The sequence below is a fragment of the Apodemus sylvaticus genome, chromosome 17, assembly GCF_947179515.1.
Source record: "Apodemus sylvaticus chromosome 17, mApoSyl1.1, whole genome shotgun sequence".
Lineage (NCBI taxonomy): Eukaryota > Metazoa > Chordata > Mammalia > Rodentia > Muridae > Apodemus > Apodemus sylvaticus.
The window spans coordinates 54,011,767-54,035,030 of record NC_067488.1 but is presented as its reverse complement, the minus strand read 5'-3'; the positions used below and the strand labels follow the sequence as shown (position 1 = coordinate 54,035,030).

Sequence of the window (23,264 nt, the reverse complement as noted above, 5' to 3'; positions counted from 1 at the left end):
GTCCTCCTGGGGCCTTGTAGCCAGACACAGCTGACCCTGTTCACCCCATGGGCTAGTCTCACTCCATTCTCCTTTTGGATTTGCGTCCCAGCACCACCCCGGGTGCTTCACCAAAGGGAGCCATGCAGTCCTAGATTTCAGCACATGTTTCCCATCATCCTACATGGCCTACTTCAGATCTTTTCAGCCCTCTGTGCATATGACTAAACTCAGAAAGCTCACCCTATTACCGTGTGCTTTACCTTCTCCCTGCAGTTAGTGATGCTCCCATTTTGAGGTGTGTTTATCATGAGGGAAGGGGCTGTGACAGCCCTGTTCACTCCTGTCTCTGGCACCTGGCCTTCTGAGGGGAAAAGGAGGCTCAGGTGGCTAAGTGCTTTACTCAAGGCTACACAGCTAACACCAAGTGCAACTGTGAATTGGACTTAGGTTTTGTGATTGTGAAATCCACAATCTTCAGTTTCCTTTGTGTTGTGTCTTGGGCAACATGGCAGCCTCTTCTGCCACAGTCAATTAATTTCCATGCTCCCAGGAAAAACAGCCACATGATTTTCTCACTTATTCTTGTCCAGTTAATTATACCAATTAGTAGTTAACATCTCCTGCTGTGTGACCTTGGACCATTTTAGCACGTACTCTGACTCAAGCTCTTATTCCTTTAAGCAAGCACTTTCTATAATCGCCTGTTTCCGTCCTCAAAGGCTTGGTGAGGTGTGCAGCGCTATGATCCAGGTTTGCAGAGGTTTGCAGAGTTGAGAATCACAGATGGCTCATGCAATCTGTTTCAGTGTCTGCTGATGACAGAGCAGGACCCTAGCTCCCAGCTCACATGCTGAATTTGTGTTCTAACAGGGAACCCAAGCTCCTGCTTTAGTGATGGAGAGTAAGCAACACACACACACACACACACACACACACTAGTAAACAAAGAACACAAGTCATGGTCTTAAAACAGAGAAGCAGCTAGGCTTTAGTTAGAGAAAGAATACAACAGTTGGGTTGGATGTGGTGGCACATGCCTTTAATCCCAGCACTTGAAGGTGGATCTGTGAGTTGAAGACCAGTCTAGACTACATAGTGAGTTCTGGGCCAGCCAGGGTACATGGTGAGACCCTGTCTCAAAACAAAAAACAAACAAAAAATTAGCAAAAACTTAAAAACAACCCTAGCCATACTCATGGATTTTCTCTGGCTATGAGAAGAATGTGATGGAGGGATGAAGGAGTTAACAGTACAATCACCGCACGTACAGAAAAGGCTTGACTTAAAAATTCATATATACTGTAGACAGTAAATCAAACGTGTGTAGTCCAATAGGCTGCAGCAGCTGATCCACAACAAGTATGTAAAATGTGGAGAGGGGAGGAGAACAAGCACTGTGCCAGAGGAAACCGACCCTCCGAAAGCAAGAATGGAGGCTGATGGGGATGAAGTGATCAGAACCTTGGACAGCACCGAGAGGCCTTAGGTCTCCTCAGTGGACTCTACTCTCTGGGATGCTAGGACCTTGCCTCAGCCTCTCTGCTTTTAGACACCTGTCTGACTCGCTGCTCTACAAAGAAAAGCCTGTTATGCGCAAAACCTACAATGATGGCATACTTTCTAAACAGGTTTACCTCCTGCAAAAATGGCTGGCTGGCATCTTTAGGTTTTATGTTCTAGGATAGAAATTAAAAGATAGTAAACAATAAAAAAATAACATATTTCTATACAATTTAAATGACAGGTGGTGTCATGAATCACTTCAGAGGAGAACAGATTTAAGACACACAGGCAGAAGTGTGAGGTGCAGCGCACTAATGAGCAGTCCTCCTTTTATACCCTAATCATCTCTGTTTCCTTCTGCAAGAGCATGATCGGCTGGTTCCCGAAGAGCCGTGGTCCAACTCGGAGATACTGAGCAGGTTATGCACCTTGACATTTGATTTTAAAAAATCCCCAAGCCACCATGAGACATATGGACGACCTCTAACAGGGCAGCCCTAAAATTGTGAAAACAATGCTTTAAAATCTTTCCTATGATAGAAGAGTGCTCTGCGTGGCCTTACTACCAAGCCAACAATCCTTCCTTTTCTATCTGTGAAAATGAAGTAGGCCAAAAGCTTGTCAGTTTGCTCTTGAAAAAAATATGGTCACAAAACTCACTGTGACTACTCTTTAGCTTTACAAATTTTGTGGGGCTATCCTGCTTCCCACCCCCACAAAGGGCTGATTGAGGTGGCAAATTAATCCTCTACAGCGTGTAAAACAAGGCTCTGGGAAGCCCCAAGCCCTCTGGTAACGCATAGCGAAGCTGTTGTGCTCAGTCCTTCATCTCCAGGGAATCCAAAGGAGCCACAATGCAGTCATCAGCATGTTTTCACTCAGCAAGACCCACACTTCCTATTTAGAGCACACAGCCATACCCCATTCTGCATTCTCACAAGGCTCCTTTTATTTATTTGTGTTTGTTATTATATGGTGCATACCGACATGTTTGTGTGACTCCACTGGTGTGTACACACCCATTGAGAGGAAAAAAGAATGTCCATTGTAAACTTGTTAAAAGGAGAAAGGGATCCCCTGCGGTTTCCCTTCAGCCAGCCCTCTATGGAGGAAGGATGTTAACTCTTGGTGCCCCAGAAGGGAACGACTTCTTTGTGAATTTCACATTTTGCAATGGCGTAACCAACATCTTAAATGCATCTTGACTGCTATAGGCTTAGAGTCTGATGTTTCATAACAGACAGTGAACTACATATGGAGAAACTATTACTTCATCCACAGCCCAAGCCATTCTCGGAACACAGGGTAACTCTGGCCATAAAGAAACTTACAAGGACTTGATTTTGAAATAGTATTTTTGTGAAGCTTTTGGTTGGTACTTTACTGGTTTTACTTTTGGAGTATAAACATGAATGTGATGTCTCTGGATAGTTTAGTTTTGAACATGCTTGTTCAGGAAAATAATGGTAAGCCCTCTACAACATGATCTATCAGATCATGGTGGTTTTATTAGTGGTTCAGGTAGCTACAGAGTCCAAGGTCCTCTATAATCCAATTTTATCTGCTGCAAAAATAGAACTAGCTCACTAGATACCAATATATTCTTGTTCCTCCAAATTACCTTTGTACTTATGGCAGGAAAGCTAAAAGCACGGGGTCTTTGTGTGACAGCCATACTTTTAAGCAGAAGATGAATGGCTATCTCCTTCACAGAAGGCACAGCACACTAGAGGCACTGCACATCAAAAGAAAGTAAAATATTTCTTTCTGTGCCAGACAGCATGAGTGTGGGCAAAATGTCAGCGCCCCTTTCACATGGAGCTCTTAACTCTAAGTCCACCCGGGATGCAAACAGTTAAGTGGACACATGGTCTTTTGCCCATTCTCACGGCCTTTCTAAGTCCCAAAGGACAGGGCTCGGTGACAACCAGTGCATGGAATGAAGAGGGAGGGTTCTCAAATTAATTAACTGGAAATGAGTCATGTCAATGTTTTGGAAAGGCAGAAGGGAAGAAAAGAGATTGGTAGAATTAATCACAGTGAGAAACTTACTTCAAGTGCCCGCCAGAGTTCAGAAATCCAATGAGAAGCAGAGAATCAAAGGGATGAAGGGACACTCACCATCTGAAAGGCCGTACGGAATCCAATCAAGGGTCCCAGGCTTTGCCGAGTGGGGGCTGTGCCCACAGAATGTTTATTACTCATGACAACAGTAAGCACAATGTGTATGACTGGAAAGCGAGTTCTACCCAGAGGGACAAAGGTGAGGCAGACAGTAACACTTACTGCAGAGAATAAAGACAACGCCCACTTGTAGCTTACACACATTAATTCTAACGCACTGGGAGGCTCCCGCTTCTGTGCCCTACATGTCCAATTGTGATTTCATACACTGCAGAGATGAGAGGTCCGTGAGATGGAATCTGAACGTGTTCAGATGGTGAGGGCATTCACTAGGGATAAAACAGAAACAGCGTCATAGAGGCTTGGCAGATGCGTCCCTGTCCCTATCTACAAGAGCCTCTTGTATCTATTTACAAGAGCCATCAGACAAAGGAGAAATGCAGAGCTCTGCATGTATCATGGTCATGGGGACCTGGAAAGATCCTTACAGGACATATGCATCAGCACACAAACCCTTGCAATGACCTCTGATCCTTAAAGGGAAGCCTAGTTCTGGTCAGGAACCTGTTTTCACTGTGAATACATTTCAGCATCTTTTGTATGTCATGCTCTGCCTGAGTTGTAGTTTTAAGTATATGGCATCATAATGCCTGCCCAAGAAGTTATTTGCAGTGCTATTCAGTGCTGTCGGTAACCGTGTCAGAAGGTAGCTTCTCTTGACTTCCATGTTCCCTATAAAGACCTCTCACTTCCAAGGACACAGAGATGCAGGGGCAGCTTTCTGGGAGAGACTGAGGACAGCTTACAGGGGGTACTTACAGGTGGGGGGATGTCATTATTAGCCTTCAGAATCAGCTTATCCCCACTCTTCTCAACTTCAAAGCCCATTTTCTTCAGCAGGGACGCATCTGCCAAGCCCTGCTCCTCCATCTTGGCAATGAAATCTTGGTTTTGGCTGTTGTCTTCAGTGAGATTTCGCACAGCATACACCACCCACTGCATCATAACTGGAGCCAGAGTCAAGGAATTGAACAGCAAACTTCCCTGTTTTTATAACTCCCATGACTGTTAGAGGTAAACAGTGGAGGTGTACAGGAATACTGATGAGATCCTCTAGAGAGGCAGAAGGAAAATAAATACGTACTCAACGAGAAACCCATTTAAAAAGCTGTGAAAGCACACATGCACTGTAGGCCCAGCATGCGATTCAGTGACCAGGTCCAGAGAATGGCTTACTGAGAGTCTGATGAACACACACACACACACACACACACACACACACACACACACACACACACAAAGGCCCAGAGCAGCCACTCTGAGGTTTATGAACACAGCAGTACATATGCACTCCTGGGCATTATGTCAAGTCAGAGGGAAGACAGAGGGGCTCAGCAGACAAGTCAGAGGCGCTGGGAAAAAAAAATCAGACAGGAAACTTGTTCTGTTTAAAGTGCAGTTATCAGTAAGAATGGTTTCCTAGGAGTCACCATGGAATTTTTCTCATTCAGTATTTCAGAGACAAAGCCTCAGCTGTGAAGGATTTGCTAGGCCCAGTGTGAAACACTCATGCTCTGAAAGCACATGACCCTCACTGTCTCCCCAAACCCAGGCCCGCAAATGAAATGCTTTGCGTGGTATCCCCACCTTAGACAGAAGCTTGGGGTCACATCACTGCATTATTCATGATGACTTAGGTGCCAGGAGCTGAGGAATACTCATGAGAACGACAACCGGCTACTATACAGCATCCTGTAAGATAGACACTTCCAGGGACAGGCTTTTATCCCCCCTTCACTCTGGTCCAGAAGGAACTAAGGAGCCTATGCTAGCTAATATAAATATATTTTCAGAGAAATAGGCCTATCTACTCATGATCAATAGAGTCAGAATAATCAAATCTGGAGGGCTGGAGACAGAGCACAGTGGTCTAGCATGCTTGCACAATATAGCATCTATGAGGTCATGGCTTTAATCCCCAGCACACACAAGGAAGGATCCTTTTCCTGACAGTCATTAGATACACCCACTCAGGCAGTTCCAGAGGCAGAGTGGGGTACATGTGGCTCTAAAAGGTGTAAGAGCAAGCTCCTGACTCTGCCAGGGCAAGAGGACTGGTTCTGAGACACTTCTAAATTTCCAATCAGAAGTGGAATTCAAGAGAAGCTGTCAGAATGAATTAAAGGTGGGGGCTCTTCTTACAGCACTTAAAAAAATGAATTAAACTGATTCTAGTTCAGAAACAGCCTTACAGGAAAGTAAAACTTGAACCCATCACTACAAAGACTCAAGCATTAAAAGCAGGGTTCTGTATGATCAAGGGTATCTGGAGGCTTTTCAAAGGCTGTGCTGTCCTGTCTCTATCACCCAACCCTGGCTAATAACCCTGTCAAGCCCTCCACACCACTTCAGGCCAGCCTCTACCTAATCATGACCCTTTCTCTGGCTGGCCTTTCTCAGATCTTCAGCATAGGGCTGGGCATGTTTGTGGGACTCTGGGGCCTGCACAGAGCCTGGCACAGAGAGGAATCACACTTGGCAGTTTTGAATGAATGAATGATCTGTTAGTCTTGGAAGGTTTATCAGTGAAACCACTTGAGGGTATCACTGGCTGAGTGTTTCCGAAAGCAGACAGCAGACGCCGTGCTTGCCGGCGGATGTGGAGTCTGCTTATCTCTGACTCGCTGTTTTCACCTGGCAATCTGACTGCTGTCCATCACAACAAGGCCCAGCTCCTTTATAAGGCTCTGCTTCTTTTCTGAAAAATGAATCCCACAAATACTGAAATAAAACACAAATTTACCTTTCCACCCTTTCCATGACCAGTGAGTCTCTACTCTGCGCTATTATAGAAAATAAAAATAACATTTGTGGTACCAGATACTCCTAACACAAGAAGTAATTTCTGAACAAATTATTTGCTGTGACTCTTTCTAAACTTAAGTTGACACTACCATTATACCAACTCATCTCTCACTTTTTATAGAGAAGAGGAAGCAGCAATTCTGAGGAAAAGGCTAAAGGAGCAAGCATTTGTGGGATAAACTCGAAGACAATGTGTAAGGCTGGAGATAGGGCTGGCTCACAGGTAGAACTACCTGCTTTAAATGACAGAGGCAAGGCATTTTATCCTTTCTGGAACATTCTGGCTATTAAAGATAAGTGAACTTCAACAAATTTGAGGTTGCTAAGACTTTTCTAGGAGCATCTGTAATCAAAGGGCCTTGAAAACCAAAGATCAAGGGCATTAAGTCATTTCTAAAACTGGTGGTGAAAAGTGCCAAGATTGTGCAAGTGCAGGCAGTGGAGGGTTGGAGAGAACTATCACCACAAGGTCGCACTGGAACCAACATCTCAGCACCCAGGAAGTCAGAAGGAAGTGACGAGTTACCAACACCAGCACCTGTCACTTTGCTGCATTGTAGGGGTCAAAGACCGACTCTGTGGTGTCCATTCTCTTCATTTACCCTTACACTGGTTCTAGAGCTTGGGCTCAGACTGATGGGCTTGCAAAGCAAGGGCCTTTACCCCCAGTGAGCCACCCCGCTCACCTTTTCCCCCTTTTTATTGTGTGTGCTGATGGATATACATGCATGATTTATGTATGTGGAAAACATGTGTGCCATGCTGCATGTGTGGAGGTGAACATTTCTACAGAACACTCTGGTGTTGTGACCTAAGCCACAGTGAGCAGAGCAGTAGTTAGTGCCATGCTGCTGCTGCTGCTGCTGCTGCTGCTGCTGCTGCGGCTGTAGTACCAGGAAGCGGGAGGAGTTAAGAACACTGCCAGCTGGGTAGTCCATGGGTCCGGCCTCTGTGGTGTTCTCTCACTTCTATGTGAGTTCTGGGATCAAACTCAGGTTTACTCACTAAGTGATGCTGTTAGCACCAACATTACTATTTCTTTATGGTGAAAACATTCAACTTCTTGGAACTTAAGGTGCACTGCTGTTAACTAGTCACCCTACTGTGCAACAGCACCCAAACTTCTTACTCCTATCTGACCAGCACTCAGTACTCATACATGACAAAAAGAAAGAACTCTTTCAGAAGACTGGAACAGAAAGGAGAAACACTGTAAAACACAATCTTAAGAGTCGTCTGATCCATAGCCCTGGGTCATGAATATGCATGGACTCCTTGTTAGTGTGTGGTGAAAGGCTGCAGCCTGAGTAGTCAGTGCAGACCTAGACAGTCTTAAGCATCACAAGGGAGACTAAAACAAGTCCCAGTTAATATTCACATTGCCCTCTTGTTCCCTCTGTAAAGGAACAGGGAACAAGAAAGAGTGGGGGAGAAAATTCAACATCTTCTAAAGTCTCTAATCCTCTACCAACACTTGAAGTCTTTTATTGTGTGCTTAGCTCCAGAGAGAGCGCTTCTCCTGTTTCCATAGCTACTACAAATAGAAGGCATGAGCCTATTTGTCGCAAAACTGCTATGAAAGGGTTGCAATCAGCACCGGAGCTCTTCTGTACAACACTCTGGCATTGTGACCTAGGCCACCAAGACCACAGCGGCAGTTAGCACCAGGCAGGGGAGAACCTGTACAGCTGGGTACTCTGTGGGTTCACGCTAAGCCTGAGGCTGTGAACAGGTTAGGTGGCTCAGTATTAGTAGGGCAGAAAATTGTAGGTAAAATGTCACAAACAACTTAATATCAACCAGCAGACTTATGAACAAGCCAATTTTAAATATAGTCAATCAACTGAGTCAAAATGCTACCTGATAAGCCAGACTTCATCTGGCTATAGGCAAAATGTGTCCAGGAATCAAAACCTACAGCCTTCAAGTCTAGGGATGACCACTGTCAAGGCGGAACTGTTTAGGAACTTGTTGAGAAAGGGGGTTGCCAAATAACTGGCAAGAAAGAGTGAAGTCATAAATTTCATATAATTTTCATATATGTTAAGGAATCAACTTCAGTGTCTAAAAATTCAGTTCTAATTGCCATATGGCCAGGACCAAGACATGTGAGTGACCTGTGGCTGCCCTGAGAGTTAAGAAGTTGTGAAGACAGCAGGCCAAATCGAAACAGGCATTTACTATGCTGCCCCTCATACACTGCCCTGTGGCCTTGGATATGCAAGGAACCAATAAACAAGGAGCTGCTGAAAGCATGGGTTTGGAAAACTTGCATTTCATTGATAGCAACTTAAATGTCAAAGCCTTTCACTTGAATTTTAGGATATACGTGTACTTCATGTAATATCTGTTTATGTATATCACATAATAGTTCATTTTTACCTACATAGTATGTTGAAAAGCTATTTTAGACAGTGAGTCAGTGAAGGAATGGGTTTGATGGAGATCCTCCAATAAACTGCACTGCAAGAAGGGAATCAGTGACAGACCAGCCTCCTTCAAGAGCCTTTGCGAACCATGCATGCTGTGAAGGGTTTTCTGAGGACCAGAGTGAATGATAAACACCTGCATCACAATTAACTGAGACCCTTTCAAAGTGCAAACTGAGGCTGTGGAGCACAGCAAGCCTTGCCTTAATAAACTGTTCTGGAAATGCTCTACGCTACTAAAAACAAGTATGTTTATTTCCTTCACACAGGCAGGGAGAGCACAGGGTACAGACCAGGAACAAAGTGTGCTCAGCACCCTCCAACCCTCTTGCTAGGAGCTAGGCAGCCTCCATCCACTCTCCCCTCAGAGGTGGGATTAACTCATGGAAAGGAAGGTAAAGCAGTGCAGCCTGGGAGGCGCAGAAAGACTGACAGAATCACAGTAGAACAGAGGCCGGAAGGAGGGACCCTGAAAAGGAGGAGGCAGACAGGGCGGAGGTGCTCAGTGGGTAGAGGCACCTATTCTTCCACAAAGCCATAGATCTCTCTGCACAGGCCAACCACTCCGAGACATCCAGAGATATTTCTGTTGCTTTCATTATAAAGTTCATTTATATCATTGTTAACTTTTATCGTTATCTTTGGTTATTAACACTCATTCACCACATTCCGGCCCTTCTCCTTCAATTCCAGATGCACATCATCCAGCATCCAAGATGAGGGAGAAAACATACTGTGGGCCCATCCAGCTGGCAGTGAAGTCATGGGAAGACGACATTCTCCCTGCCAGGCAGTCATCATTCAGATACTGTCATTCAGAAACTACAGAGAAAGGCTTAATGGGGACAGATCCTCCAGCATTCCTTGCATGGTGCTGAAAACAGGGTATGTAATAACCGCCACAAACCACCCACGCCGCCCCTAACACTGCTCTGGACTGGCGGACTACCTGGTATCCACTGCTCCTCTGCAGTTTGTGTTTTAATACAAGGGAGCCTCTGTGCGTCAAGCTTCAGTGGGCACTGCATGTGCGATTCATGGTCTGCAGCCTGCTTCTTGAAGCCATCTAGCAAATCACAGCTCAAGTCATGTAAGCATACCTGCCAACTTAACTGATCAATGGCTCACTGCCAATGCCCAAAGTGGCAAAAATGGGAAAATAAATACAAGAGGGTAGGAAAGAAAAAAACGCCACATTTGTGAATTATAGGTTGCAATATGAATAATACAGAATATGCATCCTTAATACTTGCTACAAACAGCAGAAAGCTTCTGCCAATACAGAGGGGGAAAGGCACCTCAGGACTATCACTCTTTAGAGGCTAGGCCCTTTTCCTGGCCCCTCCAGCCACAGGGAGACAAAAGAAATTTCACAGAGATGTGTGATACTGCAAAGCTCCCAACTGCCTGAACAGCACTGTCCTGGGAGACTTGCTCCTCTGTGCACAGCCCACACCCGTACTTAAGAAAGGAAGGCCACACTATCTTTACAACACACAACTTACTTTTCCTAGAGTGACCTTTAAAGATGAGATGAGATACTGTTTCAAGGGTTCCTCCTCAAAGCCCACACATCTCCCCACCTTATGAAAGCTCTCACTTCCTGATAGCATCTGTGGGCAGGGTGGGGAACCAAGCCACATACCGCCCTCTGTCTGGACCCTGGCTGGGTTCCGGCCCTTCTCCTTCAATTCCAGATGCACATCATCCAGCATCCAAGATGAGGGAGAAAACATACTGTGGGCCCATCCAGCTGGCAGTGAAGTCATGGGAAGACGACATTCTCCCTGCCAGGCAGTCATCATATGCACAGCCCACTCCAAATGCTTCTGTGGCCAGCGAGGGCTGTGCTCGCAGGTACCTTGTCTTCACGGGGTTTTGGTGGTGAAGGATCTTAGAGCACTGAAACTAATTTTGAACATTACATATTCTGGAATCCTTTTTACTACCCACTTCAAAGCAGAGCGTGGTACAAAGCAGGCACAGTCTGGCATCCCTATCACACTACAGGTTTCAGGATCAGAAACAACCAATACCACTTCTAACCCAGACCACACCAAAGGGCTTTGGGGCCACAAGTGGTTCCATTTGTGTTTGGGGCAGCACTCCGACGTCACTTCTGAGCCTGAAGGGGCTGCTGCACGCAGCACCCTGAGAAGTGTCCAGCACAAGCCCAGAACACAGGGCAGACGGACGGGGCCCTGGGGCCCATGGGGGTGTTCTCCTCCCCGTGCTCCCTCACTCTTGGAAAGTGTGTTGCTTACCAGCCGGTCTCCTGTTGTCCCTGAGCTATGGCCTTTAGTATGCAGAGCTTCAGTAATTTAACTATTTAGCCACAGACAGCACGCTCAGAACCGTGTCTGTTTTGGGCTATGGGATGTTAAGGCCACGTGCAGATGTACAGCACAGGCACAGCCACCTTTCTCCTTGTCATCATGGGAACAGATGGGGAGAGTATTAGGCTTCTAAAGAAAGCAATGCCCAGGACTTCAGTCATACCCAGGTCCTCAATAACAGTGTCACGGCTGAGCTTTACTGCCTGAAAGAAGAACTCGGACAGAGCAGAAACACAGCAAGGCCCCTGTGCTGGGTGAAGAGATGTTTATAAAACACACGGAACTCTAGAGTAGAAGAGTCATCAGAAAAGTTGCTTCATCTGAATCCATTCAGAGAATACTACCACTTCCAGTGCAGGCAAAGTTTTGCAAGAGGAATTCTCTTCAGTGTCTCGCGCCCACTTGCCAAGGCCGAAAAGGGAATGGTCAATGTATTTGCATAGAACAGGAAAAGTAATAATAAAAATCAAAGCAACAGACTCACCTCCAAGGTGGTACCTGACTGTAGCTGTTTTGAGTACTTACTAACCCCATGACTGTCCTCATCCTACTGAAGAGGTCAGTAACCCGTCCCATGTCCTGCAATAAAGAGAGGTGAAGCCAGGGCAGACACAGGCAAACGTGGCTTCGGCACTCACTTCCAATGTCAAGGTCAGATGGCTTCTACACATGCCTGCGGGCAGAAGCAGAGCACGATTTCTTTCTAGCACTCTTGAGTTTCGTGCCCTGCCTAGACGTTAAGGAAGGGAAGAATGATCGAGTCTGAGACTTGAAATGGGTTTCTTTCACTCAAGCAAGCAATCAAGAAAGGAAAAAAAAGAAAAGAAAAGAAGAAAAAACAAACAAACAAACAAACAAACAAACAAACAAAACAAAGGACAACAGCAACCTACAGCTAGTATTTTGACTAACGGTCTCTAAAATACTTTTAGAGCTAGCTAATAAACTACTGTTCAAGATGAAATGCAAAAGCATAGTAGAAAAAGTAATCCCATCTAAATGATAGGAGATTAGTGTTGGTCTAGCACTAATGACATTTCAGAACTAATAAAGTATAGCCAAGGGTCAAACCAGTTCTGAGCTAGGAAGGATTAAATAAAGAACACTAACAGCAAAGAGCTTCTGGTGGATCTGAGGGAAGACAAGACACGGCAGGCAGCGACGAGCCAGGAAAATCCCAGCCTCAGAATGCTGGGGGCCTGGGCATCTGGCACACACTGTCCGTGGCAATATTAGTAGTCCCCAGGGGGTGGGGGAGCTGGTCATGGGTCACATGGTCATGCTGATATGTTGCTTCTGGCCTTTCCCCTCTCAAAAGTCTCCAGGAGGTTAGCAGTCAGAAGTGGATGAGCCTGAATGAAGACTTACGTGGGATCAGACAAAAAGAGGTGTTTGAATACAGAATTGGGAGTGGCTGGAGGGCTGCTCTGACTCTGTCTGTCTGCATGGGAAACTGTAATCCTGCCTCCTTATCAGGGAGGAGCAAGGCTGCATCTCTTTAGTCCCTGAAGGGCAGCCTACCACAGAAATTTAAGATAATGAAAACAAGAGCCAATGAGCACTTCAGACTCTTTCAAAGTTAGGTAAGTTGTAGTGGTGACATTACATTTCTAAAGTTTGTTGATTTGATAGGATATGTCTCTAAGTACTAGAGATGTTCTCCTATGGGGGAATTAATTACAGGCACGACGGCTGTATTCTGTCCTTCCAAGTTCTTACTACAGTCAAACAGGACTTACTGCCTTTACTTCTCTGTGTACAGCTCAGTGGTATTAAATACAATTGTGTTAGACCCATCTCTATGACTCTCTGTGTGTATGGTGTATGTGTGTGCACATGTGGAGGTCAGGAAATGGTGCTGGCTGCTTATTAGCTTCTAATCTTCTTTCTTTGAGAAAGGACCTCTCTCTGAATGAGGCGTGTCATTTCAGCTTGGTTGGCTGGCGGAGTCTTTGTGCCGACAGAGGCATCTTCCCCACCTTCTCCATAACCCTTGATGCTGTACAACTGAAACTCTAAGCCCATTAAGCAGCAATGTTCTTTCCCCCCAAGCTGCCAGCAAACACCTTTCTACTTTCTATTTCCATAATTTCACATGTCTTTTAGGGACTGGCTTATTTTGTGGCCTCAAGGTTCATTTATGTCATAACATGTGATAACAGCTGCTTCTTTTTCAGGCCAAGTCATATTCTGCGACACAAAAGCCCATATTCTGCCTTTCTATTCATCCTCCGGACCGACACCTAGGCTGTACCCAGAGCTCCACCATGCTGTGTGCAGTATGGGGAAGGCCCACCTAATATTCTGCTTGAACTCCATTTTTAGCAGTGAGTCTCATGATGCTATACAGGATGAACTCCAAGTCCTGGATTCAAGTGATCTTCCTGTCTCAGCTCTTTAGCTTCCCTACTTCTGTAACAGTGTATTTTTGTTCATTTGTTTGTTTTCCCCATACAATTTGTTGAATATACTGAAAATTCCCAATGGGACAAATGTAGCATTCTAGTAAAAAATTATGTGACAACACACACAAGGGTTTATCTGGGCCTGAGTTCTACTGTATTAGTTCATATGTCTTTCTTTATGTTAATTTTCATAACTTAGATTCAGGTGTAGAATTAGGAAGCATGAGGACTCCAGCACAGTATTTCTGATTATCAAGATCCTATGGATTTCAGAACAGGTCTTCCCACTGAGCAATACTAAATCTAAAGATGTACTAATATTTGGGAATCACTGACAGAAATATTAACACTTTTAATTCATGAGCATGGGTGTATTTTCATTTCCTTACACATTACTTTCCTCTCAAGAACATCTTTATTGTATAAGCTTTCCGACTGGTTAAAGTAATTCTCAGTACTTTATGATGCTACAGCTTCTTTTTCACAAGGTTCACTAGTATTTAGAAATGTAATTGTTTTTTTGATGCATTGATTCTTTATTTTAATATTTTGTAGAATCATTAATTGTTTGTAATAGTATTGTCTAGAACCCTTAAGAGTGTGCTATATGTGCAGCTAATGACCTGGATAGGTTCATCTCTTCCTTTCCAACTTGGATGCCCTTCATTCTTTCCTGCCTTGTAGCTTTGGCTAGAAGCTAAACAACTATGTCCCATAAGAAGTGAGGAGACACTGGGCGTCGTGGCACACGCCTTTAATCCCAGCACTTGGGAGACAGAGGCAGGCGGATTTCTGAGTTCGAGACCAGCCTGCTCTACAGAGTGAATTCCAGGACAGCCAGGGCTATACAGAGAAACCCTGTCTCGAAAAAAAACCAAAATCCTCCCCCCCCCCCAAAAAACAAAACAAAAAAGAAATAAAGAAAAAAGAAAAAAGAAGTGAGGAGACAACTATCCTTGCTTTGCTCTTTATCTTACAGGAAAGGGGTTCAGTCTTCTGTAGCGAATGGGATAACGGCCATGAACTTTTTACACAGCTTTTATTATGTTGGGATAACTAAAATTCATGTTGGTTTGCTGAACATTTTTTACATGAAAGAAGGTAAATTTTGTCAAATGCCTTATCTGCATGGAGAGAATTGGACATGCATTGTTTTCATTTGTTTTGTTAATGTAGTTTGCCAATATACCAATTTAGGTTGAGCCAGCCCTGAATTCTAAGAACAAACCCTGCTGGATTGTTGTCTATAAATCCTTTTTAGATATGCAGTTGAATTCAGTTTGCTAGTATTTTCTTGAATATTTCTATTCAATATTCACAAGAAATATGGGTTTGTAGTTTTCTTATAGCGTCTCTCTGGACTACTTTATAAGGCGATACTTCTCTCATGGAATGAAGTAGGAACTGTTTGTTATTCCTTCTTCAACATTTTGGAAAAGTCTGAGAATGGCCAGTGTTAGTTTTGTGAGTGTGGACCTCACCAGGGAAATCAGTCCAGGGTTTCCAAGTGCAGGTACTAAGGAGGTCCCGAGCTCCTCATCAGGTACAGGTATACTCAGAGCCAATAGTTTCTAATCACTAGAAATGTATTCACTCAGGTTAACCAAATTGTCAGTATATAAGACCAGAGCACCTTTATGATTTTTATTTCTATAGTCAGTAGTATGCAGTACTGTCCCTACTTCATTTCTGATTTTAGTAATTTGAGTTTCCTTTTTCACAGCCCATGTAGATACAGATTGCTCAACTTACAGAACCACCTTTGGTTTTCGCCATCTGCCTTCTCTGAGTTATGAAAGTTGTGTATGTTAATTATCTTTCAAAATCTACAGAGAGTTAATTTATGTTATGATATTGGGTCTACCCTGGAAAATGCTCCAGGAAGCACCCGGGGAAAACACAGTATGCATCGCATTCTGCACATGTTGCAGATGTAGCTGCTATAGCACACCATTTAAATTCTCTGTGCTTCCTCCTTTCTGACAGACTGTTCTTTCAACTACTCAGAGTCAGGTACTGAAATAGACAACCATTAAGAAAAAAATTCATTTTTTTCTTTAAATTGTCAGTTTTTGATCCACATACTTTAATATGCTTTTGGTATATAAATAGTTATATTCATTTGTGAATTTGGGTTTTTTTTGGTTTTTTTCAAGACAGGGTTTCTCTGTGTAGCCCTGGCTGTCCTGGAACTCACTCTGTAGACCAGGCTGGCCTTGAACTCAGAAATCCGCCTGCCTCTGCCTCCCAGAGTGCTGGGATTACAGGCGTGTGCTACCACCGCCCAGCCATTTGTGAATTTTTAAATCTATTTTATTTATATAAGAACACTGTGGCTGTTTTCAGACACATCAGAACAGGGTATCAGATTCCATTATAGATGGTTCTGAGCCACCATGTGGTTGCTGGGAATTGAACTCAGGCCCTCTGGAAGAGCAGTCAGTACTCTTAACCGCTGAGCCATCTGTCCAGCCACATTTGTGATATTTTTAATTACAAAACCTTTTATATTTATTTTAGCATGCGTATGGGTGCCTGCATGCCACAGTATGTGTGTGTAGAGGTCAGAGGACAACTTGCTGGAGTTGGGTCTCTCCATATACCACAGTAGTTTCAGGGAAGAAACTCAGGTCTTCAATTTCCCTGGCAAGTGGCTTTACCTGTGCAGCCATTTTATATTTTGTGTCTTTTCTTGCTGTGCTGAATTTTTGTTACAATGTGTCCACCTCTGCCTTTGTAATCCCTTTGGCTTTGGAGTACATTTTGCCTGATGTAAGCCACCACAGTTTTCCTTAATTATTTGCTTACTCATTTTTTAATCCCTGCTTTTAACTTCTTTTGTCTCTGAATCTAAAGAGTCTCTTGCCGGGTGGTGGTGGCGCATGCCTGTAATCCCAGCACTCTGGGAGGCAGAGGCAGGCAGATTTCTGAGTTCCAGGCCAGCCTGGTCTACAGAGTGAGTTCCAGGACAGCCAGGGCTACACAGAGAAACCCTGTCTCGAAAAATACCAAAAACCACACACACACACACACACACACACACACACACACACATACACACACACACACAAACAAACAAAAAACCCAAAACAGTCTCTTACAAACAGCATAACTGTATCACATTTCACCTACTGAGTTAACTACTCTTTTGTATCTGTTTATATTTAAGTAATTATGAATAAGGAAGGATTCACTTACATAATTTTGCTGTTTCCTATAAGGTTTATGACTTTCTTAGTCATTATTTCTTTTGGGTATAGTTCATTTTTTATGGTGAAAAATTTGAATTCCTTTTTACTTTCTTTGTGTATATTTTATACTTTTTTAGATTTATGGGTATGATTTTTTTAACATTCTAAGGTAAAACCACTGATTTATAACAGTTTAAGTTAAGTGATATACTTTTAAAGAGCTATGCTTTTATAATTTCAACTGACTCATTTTTACTATTATTTGGTTAATGGTAAAAAAAAAATCCTTTCAAATTTTAAGGCCCTTAGTACACTAGTAATTCTCTTAAGTGTATTAGTGTCTTAAATTACATAGAAAACAAAGTGTGGTGCTGTAAACCACTGAGAAGATGCCTCTGTAAGACTGGCCTATGGCTAAGTCTCTGTGACATTTTCTTGACTGATGTGGCAGGGTCACGGCCACTGAGAGCAGATGCCATTCTTAGGCAGGCAGTACTAGTTGGGCAAGCAATGGAGAGCAAGCCAGTAAGCGTTCCCCATAGCTTCTGCTTCAGTTTCTACCTGATCTTATTTCAAAAATGGGCCATGGTACTATTCAGCCATTAGAAACAACGAATTCATGAAATTCTTAGGCAAATGGATGGAGCTAGAGAATATCATACTCAGTGAGGTAACCCAGACTCAAAAGGTGAATCATGGTATGCACTCACTAATAAGTGGATATTAACCTAGAAAACTGGAATATCCAAAACATAATCCACACATCAAATGAGGTACAAGAAGAAAGGAGGAGTGGCCCCTGGTTCTGGAAAGACTCAGTGAAACAGTATTCAGCAAAACCAGAACGGGGAAGTGGGAAGGGGTGGATGGGAGGACAGGGGAAGAGAAGGGGGCTTACGGGACTTTCGGGGAGTGGGGGGGCTAGAAAAGGGGAAATCATTTGAAATGTAAATAAATTATATCGAATAAAAAAAAATTAAAAAAAAAAGGGTTCCTCATGAAACTGGAAAGTCTCTGCATTGCAAAGGACACCATCAGTCAAACAGCACATCAGTGTACAGAATGGGAAAAGTGATTGAGGGCTAATATCTAAAACATGTAAAGAACTCAAAAACTAAATGTCAAGAATACATATAAGCCAATTTACAAATGAAAGTATGTAATAAATGCAATAAATATGGCCATTATTTATTCAAAAAAAATGGGCCATGACTGGAAGCATAAGCAAAATAAGCTTTCCTTCCAATGCTGCTTTTGGCTGCAAGTTTTATCAAGCAATAGAAAGTGAACGAGAACACTAGGTTTCTAGCTCCATCTAGTAGGACCCTCTAATTTCATGCTACAGGACTACAAGGTCAGACAACCAGGAAAAAACTCTTTTAGCTTATTTCTCTGAGAATATCTTAATTTCTCATTCTCTAAAGACTGACAAGATACTTTTGGATGGTAGGGCTATAATCTTCTCCCCCTGCCCCTCCCCACAATGAACTCATCACCTCAAGAACAACTTTGAAGATTTCTGATAATAAACTTCAAATAATTTTTGTTGATTGTTCTTATAGGTGACAAGACATTCTTCTCCTGCTGCTTCTGTCTCTGTTGTTTTTTTTAAAAAGTGTGATTATAATACATCTAAGAATGAATCTACTGAAAACTGTTCTTTGTGCTTGGGTGTGGTCTATGTTTGTACACATGTATGCACTCATGGAAGCATCAACACAGGGCACCTTCCTCTATTGCACTCCACCTTACTGAAGCTGGAGTTTGCAGATTCAGCTAGAACGGACAGCTAGCAAGCCCCAGGAGTCCTCCGGTCTCTGTCTCCTAGTAAAGGAATTATGGGCCTTTCATATGACACTGGGCATCCACGCTAAGGCCCTTATGCTTCAACTGCAAGCACTTTATATTGAAGAGGTGAATGAGTTTCTTAGATCTTCTTGTCTTTCTCACAGAACCCAGGAGGTTTTCAGTCATTATTTCATTCCTCTCTCAGTCCCTCTCCTCTGCTGCCACACTCCAGCTCTACTGGTCAGCTTGGTCTATCTCCCTCATCTTTATGTTTTCTGCCTACCTTTCTTCCCCAACTCTAAGGGCTTGGCTTTTGTAATATGGTCACAAGGAATTAATGAATGCCAGCGCAATTAATCTAGGAGAATGTTCAACCCTTTACAGGATCAAACAAAATAGAGTTTTCTCTTTTAATGCATTGGCCCTAAAAAAAAAAAAACAAAAAACAACAACAAAAAAAAAAAAACCAACCATTCAGAGGATGTAATACTTCCTGTTAAGAATGATGACCTTAAAAACAAAATGGCAGTTAGTTACTAGTTAACAGTTTTGAATGGCCATGGTCAATGTGTTGTTCAAAACCCCCATTCCTGCTAAAGTCAGTTTAGACAAAAAGCCTGGCAATTACTCAGGGTTACCTAGAACATGTTTTTCTATGGCAATCTACCCAATCTCTGAAAATGTCTTACTAAATATTTATTACTCATGGTAATGGTATCTGAGAATAGCAATTTTAATGTTATTCATTTCCTAAACACATCCAGTTAGTTTTGTTTGAAATACAGGAAGCTAATGCAAAAAGAGAACACAAATAGTAACTCTGCAGGAAAACTGATACCTAAGTATACTGCTCTCATGAGGCAAAGCCTGCTGGGAACTTCTCTGTATTGCATCCATCAGCAGCCACGCTCCTCTCTCTGATTCTGCAGATTGTCTGGAGGCAGATCTTCACCTCTGGGTTAACTACAAATCAGGGAATGGCTCAGGTTGCTTCAGTGGGATGGCAGCACTGGCATCACGTCACTGCTTTTGTGAAGACACCGTATCACATAGGAACTAGAGAACAGTTCTTCAGAGGCAGTGACTGAAGGCAGCCATTGTACGGGGCATTTTAGCCTTGCTACTTTGTTACATTGACTATAAAAGTTCTAAAGTACAAAGCTGAGACTTAAAAACTTGTTCTACTACACTATGCTGTTGGCACTGTAGAGAAACTGGGAGACAGGCAAATGTGTATCAGAGTACTGACTATATAATTTAGAAAAAGGTTCTTTAAAATAAAACAAAACCAAAACATTTGCTAGCCAGGTGTGGTGACAGGAGTCTTTAGTTCCAGATTTGAGAACAAATGTAGGCAGATTTGTGTGTGAGTTTGTGGCCAGACTGCCCCACATAAACATTCCCTATGCCTAGGATGATATAGTGAGAATCTGTCTCAAAAAAACAAAACATATCATTTATTTTATGTGTCTATGCATATTTGTGTGCACAGAGGTCAGAAGACAACCTATAGGTGTTGTTTTTTTCTACTATGTTGGTCCCAGGGATGAATTTCATATCTATAGACTTGGTGGCAAGTATCTTTATCAATGGGCCATCTTGCAGGCCTGAAAAAAGATGGTTGGTTCTAAATTTAAAATGCCCCAGGAGATAACTAAGGTGAAAATTGGTTTTTTCCCCCTAGTTTTTCAAGACAGGGTTTCTTTGTGCAGTCCTGGCTGTCCTGGAACTCACTCTGTACACCAGGCTGGCTTCAAACTCAGAAATCCACTTGCCTCTGCCTCCCGAGTGCTGGGATTAAAGTCATGTGCCACCACTGCCTGAGTAAGGTGAAATTCTTTAGGCACAGGTCTAATTTTGTTCTTTAATACTGAGACTTAGATAATTTTTAGGAGTAGGAGTTACATAGTATCAAAAGCCAGACAGCTTTGCCCTTGATGGACACAGGGCATCCAAGCAAGCAAGCAAGCGGCTTCTACATCATGCTCACAATGCTTCCACCACAAACAGAATTGTGTCCTAGAGCATCACCATTCCTGGGCAGGTGAAAGGAAGGTGAGAAGCAGTCATCTATAGACTGAGCATGCACCCTAATAACTGACAGAAGTAAGAATCAGCTTGGGGACCCTTCAGGGAAGAGAAGGCAGATACGGCAAAGCTTGGCTCACTCCTGCACCCCAGAGAAAGGGCTGGCAGGCAAGGCGGGACCGCACCCATCGTGCCTCTATGTGTAACACTTCAAAGACAGGCCAGGATGCACACAGTCAGCATACATGAAAACCTCTGAGTGAGTTGAGCAATGCAAGAAAATAAGGGTTCCACATGGAAAGATAAAATTAGGATGAACACAGAGTTGGAACACTACATCGACTGAACTCATGTTAAGTGAGCTTGGTCATTTGCTAAAGCACTGAGTAAGGCAAGGTGGCCTCCTTTTCTAAAAGAGCACACACCCCAGCATGTCCCTGTCTTCTGGATTCTAGGCTCCTGTCTTGGGTGCCAGTGCCAGATCAACAGGAAGGAATGTATACATTGCTTCCTTTCCGTTTACATGGCACTAATCTGCAGCCTTGTCAAGGGGGTCTGAAGGCAGAGGACACACACTGAAGGCCACCAGTGTGTGTGCTCCCAGGCAGAGGCCCAGTTTTTGCTCACTGTCTTCCCATAAGGAGCCTCTGCTTTCCTATGTTCTCACCTTCTGTGTGGGCACTAACTTTGAGTAGACAGAAAGGTTTGATTTACAAATTATCTGTTCACAATAGGTTAGGAAAAGAGAATTTACACTTTTTTTGTTTGATGTGGCACTGGCTGATTAGATATCTACCTGCCTTTGCCTCCCAAGAGCTAAGAACAAAGGTGTGTGCCACCATGCCCAGTGAGACTTTATGCCTTTAATAAAAACTGATTTGTGAAAAAAAATTAGAGGTTTAAAGGAAAACAGTAGTATTAAGATTCTGGTTTCTGATGTCAGTTCAACACTAGAACAGAGACTGTGTGCTGGCCAGCTGCTTACTACTTACTGCAAGACAAGCAGCCGTGAGTGCCTCTTCAGAGCAGGAAACATGCACTCTAGCAACAAGCCTTCCTAGCCATTAGCAGTGTCCCTGGAGCTGCCCCCTGAGGCCAGGCACAGTGAAACATGGCAGCAGGAAGGCATGTGAGACTCATATTTGCTCACTGGGGAACAAGTCCACAGCTCCCTGCTGCACAGCTCTGGATAGCCTTTACAAACCTAGTCTGTGGACTTTCCCTTCAATTGCTTCTCTGTGATGTTGTTTGGTCTCTGTTAGGAGCTGGGTTCCTCACAAAGACGTACAACAGAACAAAGCATTCCACTGTTTACTTGAATTCTCAAATATACCAAGATAGAGCTGCAGTGGTTAAGGCTAACTGACACCTTGACAAAAATCTAGAATCATCTGGCCCTGATGCATGCAGGAAGGGATTGGCTTGATTATTAGGTTAATTGGGGTAGGTGGCTGTCTTAGTCAGGGTTTCTATTCCTGCTCAAACATGACCAAGAAGCAAGTTGGGGAGAAAGGGTTTATTCAGCTTATACTTCCATGCTGCTGTTCATCACTAAAGGAAGTCAGGACTGGAACTCAAGCAGGTCAGGAAGCAGGAGCTGATGCAGAGGCCAAGGAGGGATGTTCCTTACTGGCTTGCTCAACCTGCTCTCTTATAGAACCCAAGAGCACCAGCCCAGGGATGGCCCCACCCACAAGGGGCCCTCGTCCCTTGATCACTAATTGAGAAAATGCCTTACAGCTGGATCTCATGGAGGCACTTCCCCAACTGAAGCTCCTTTCTGTGTGGTAACTCCAGCCTGTATCATGTTGCCACACAAACCAGGCTGGCTTCAGTCCCCCGCGAGAATGGAAACTAAGCTCAGGAAGGAAGCTGAGCATGGCTCTCTGCGTGCTGACTGGATGCAATGTGACAGAAGGTTCAAGCTCAGACATCAGACTGCTCTTTGAACTGTGAGCTAAAAGAATACCTTCTCTCTTCAGTTGTGTCTGTCAGGATATTTCATCACAGCTGTGGGGAAGAAACTAAATAAATGGGGCTAAGGCTCCAGTTTCCCAAAGCAGGGTTCCAAAATGCATAAGACTAGTTAAAAACTGTCAAGTTCTGCAGAAACCATCCCTGAGCCCAGAGGTTTTCTCACGTTTTAAAAGGCTTCTCTCACAATAGTTCAGATGTACAAGCAGAAAGGTGCTGTGAGACACATTTTGGTCATGGTCTCAAGGAATACACTTCAGGATACAGGACCACAAAGACACCTGGGATGGGTTTTCGAGCAGATGAAAGTCAACTGATGAAGGTGTTTTATATGAGCTGTTTAGGGACCATGACAGTAAACTGAGGCACCCGACCTGGTGGAGGGTGACCATTCCTGGAGGAACAAGGCCTCATAAGGGGCAACGGCCTGGAAGTACATCCTAAGATGGCTACCAACTAGCCCTCAGTTGCTGACCACATTACCCTGGATCAGACAGCACAGCAGCAAGTTTTACCAAGTGATTACTACGTACTACATGCTTGTCACCAGGATTGAGACAGCACAGCTGCACCCATCTTTTCCTGGAGAAAATACTGTTGAAAGAAGCAGAGCCTCCAAGCAGAGAGAGGGCTCTCTCC

At 43.7% G+C, this 23,264-nt stretch overlaps 1 protein-coding gene across 1 annotated transcript in view; it reads right to left on the bottom strand.

Annotated features, from left to right (window-relative positions):
• Positions 1-3,647: 3,647 nt before the first annotated feature.
• Positions 3,648-23,264, bottom strand: part of Atxn10 (ataxin 10) — a 121,477-nt gene continuing 101,860 nt past the window's right edge. The window contains exons 11-12 of the mRNA XM_052160825.1: positions 4,429-4,616; positions 3,648-3,938 (exon numbers count right to left, since the gene is read on the bottom strand). Coding sequence (XP_052016785.1) covers positions 3,936-3,938; positions 4,429-4,616 — 191 coding nt within the window. The 3' untranslated portion in view covers positions 3,648-3,935. The remainder of the gene's footprint in view (positions 3,939-4,428; positions 4,617-23,264) is intronic.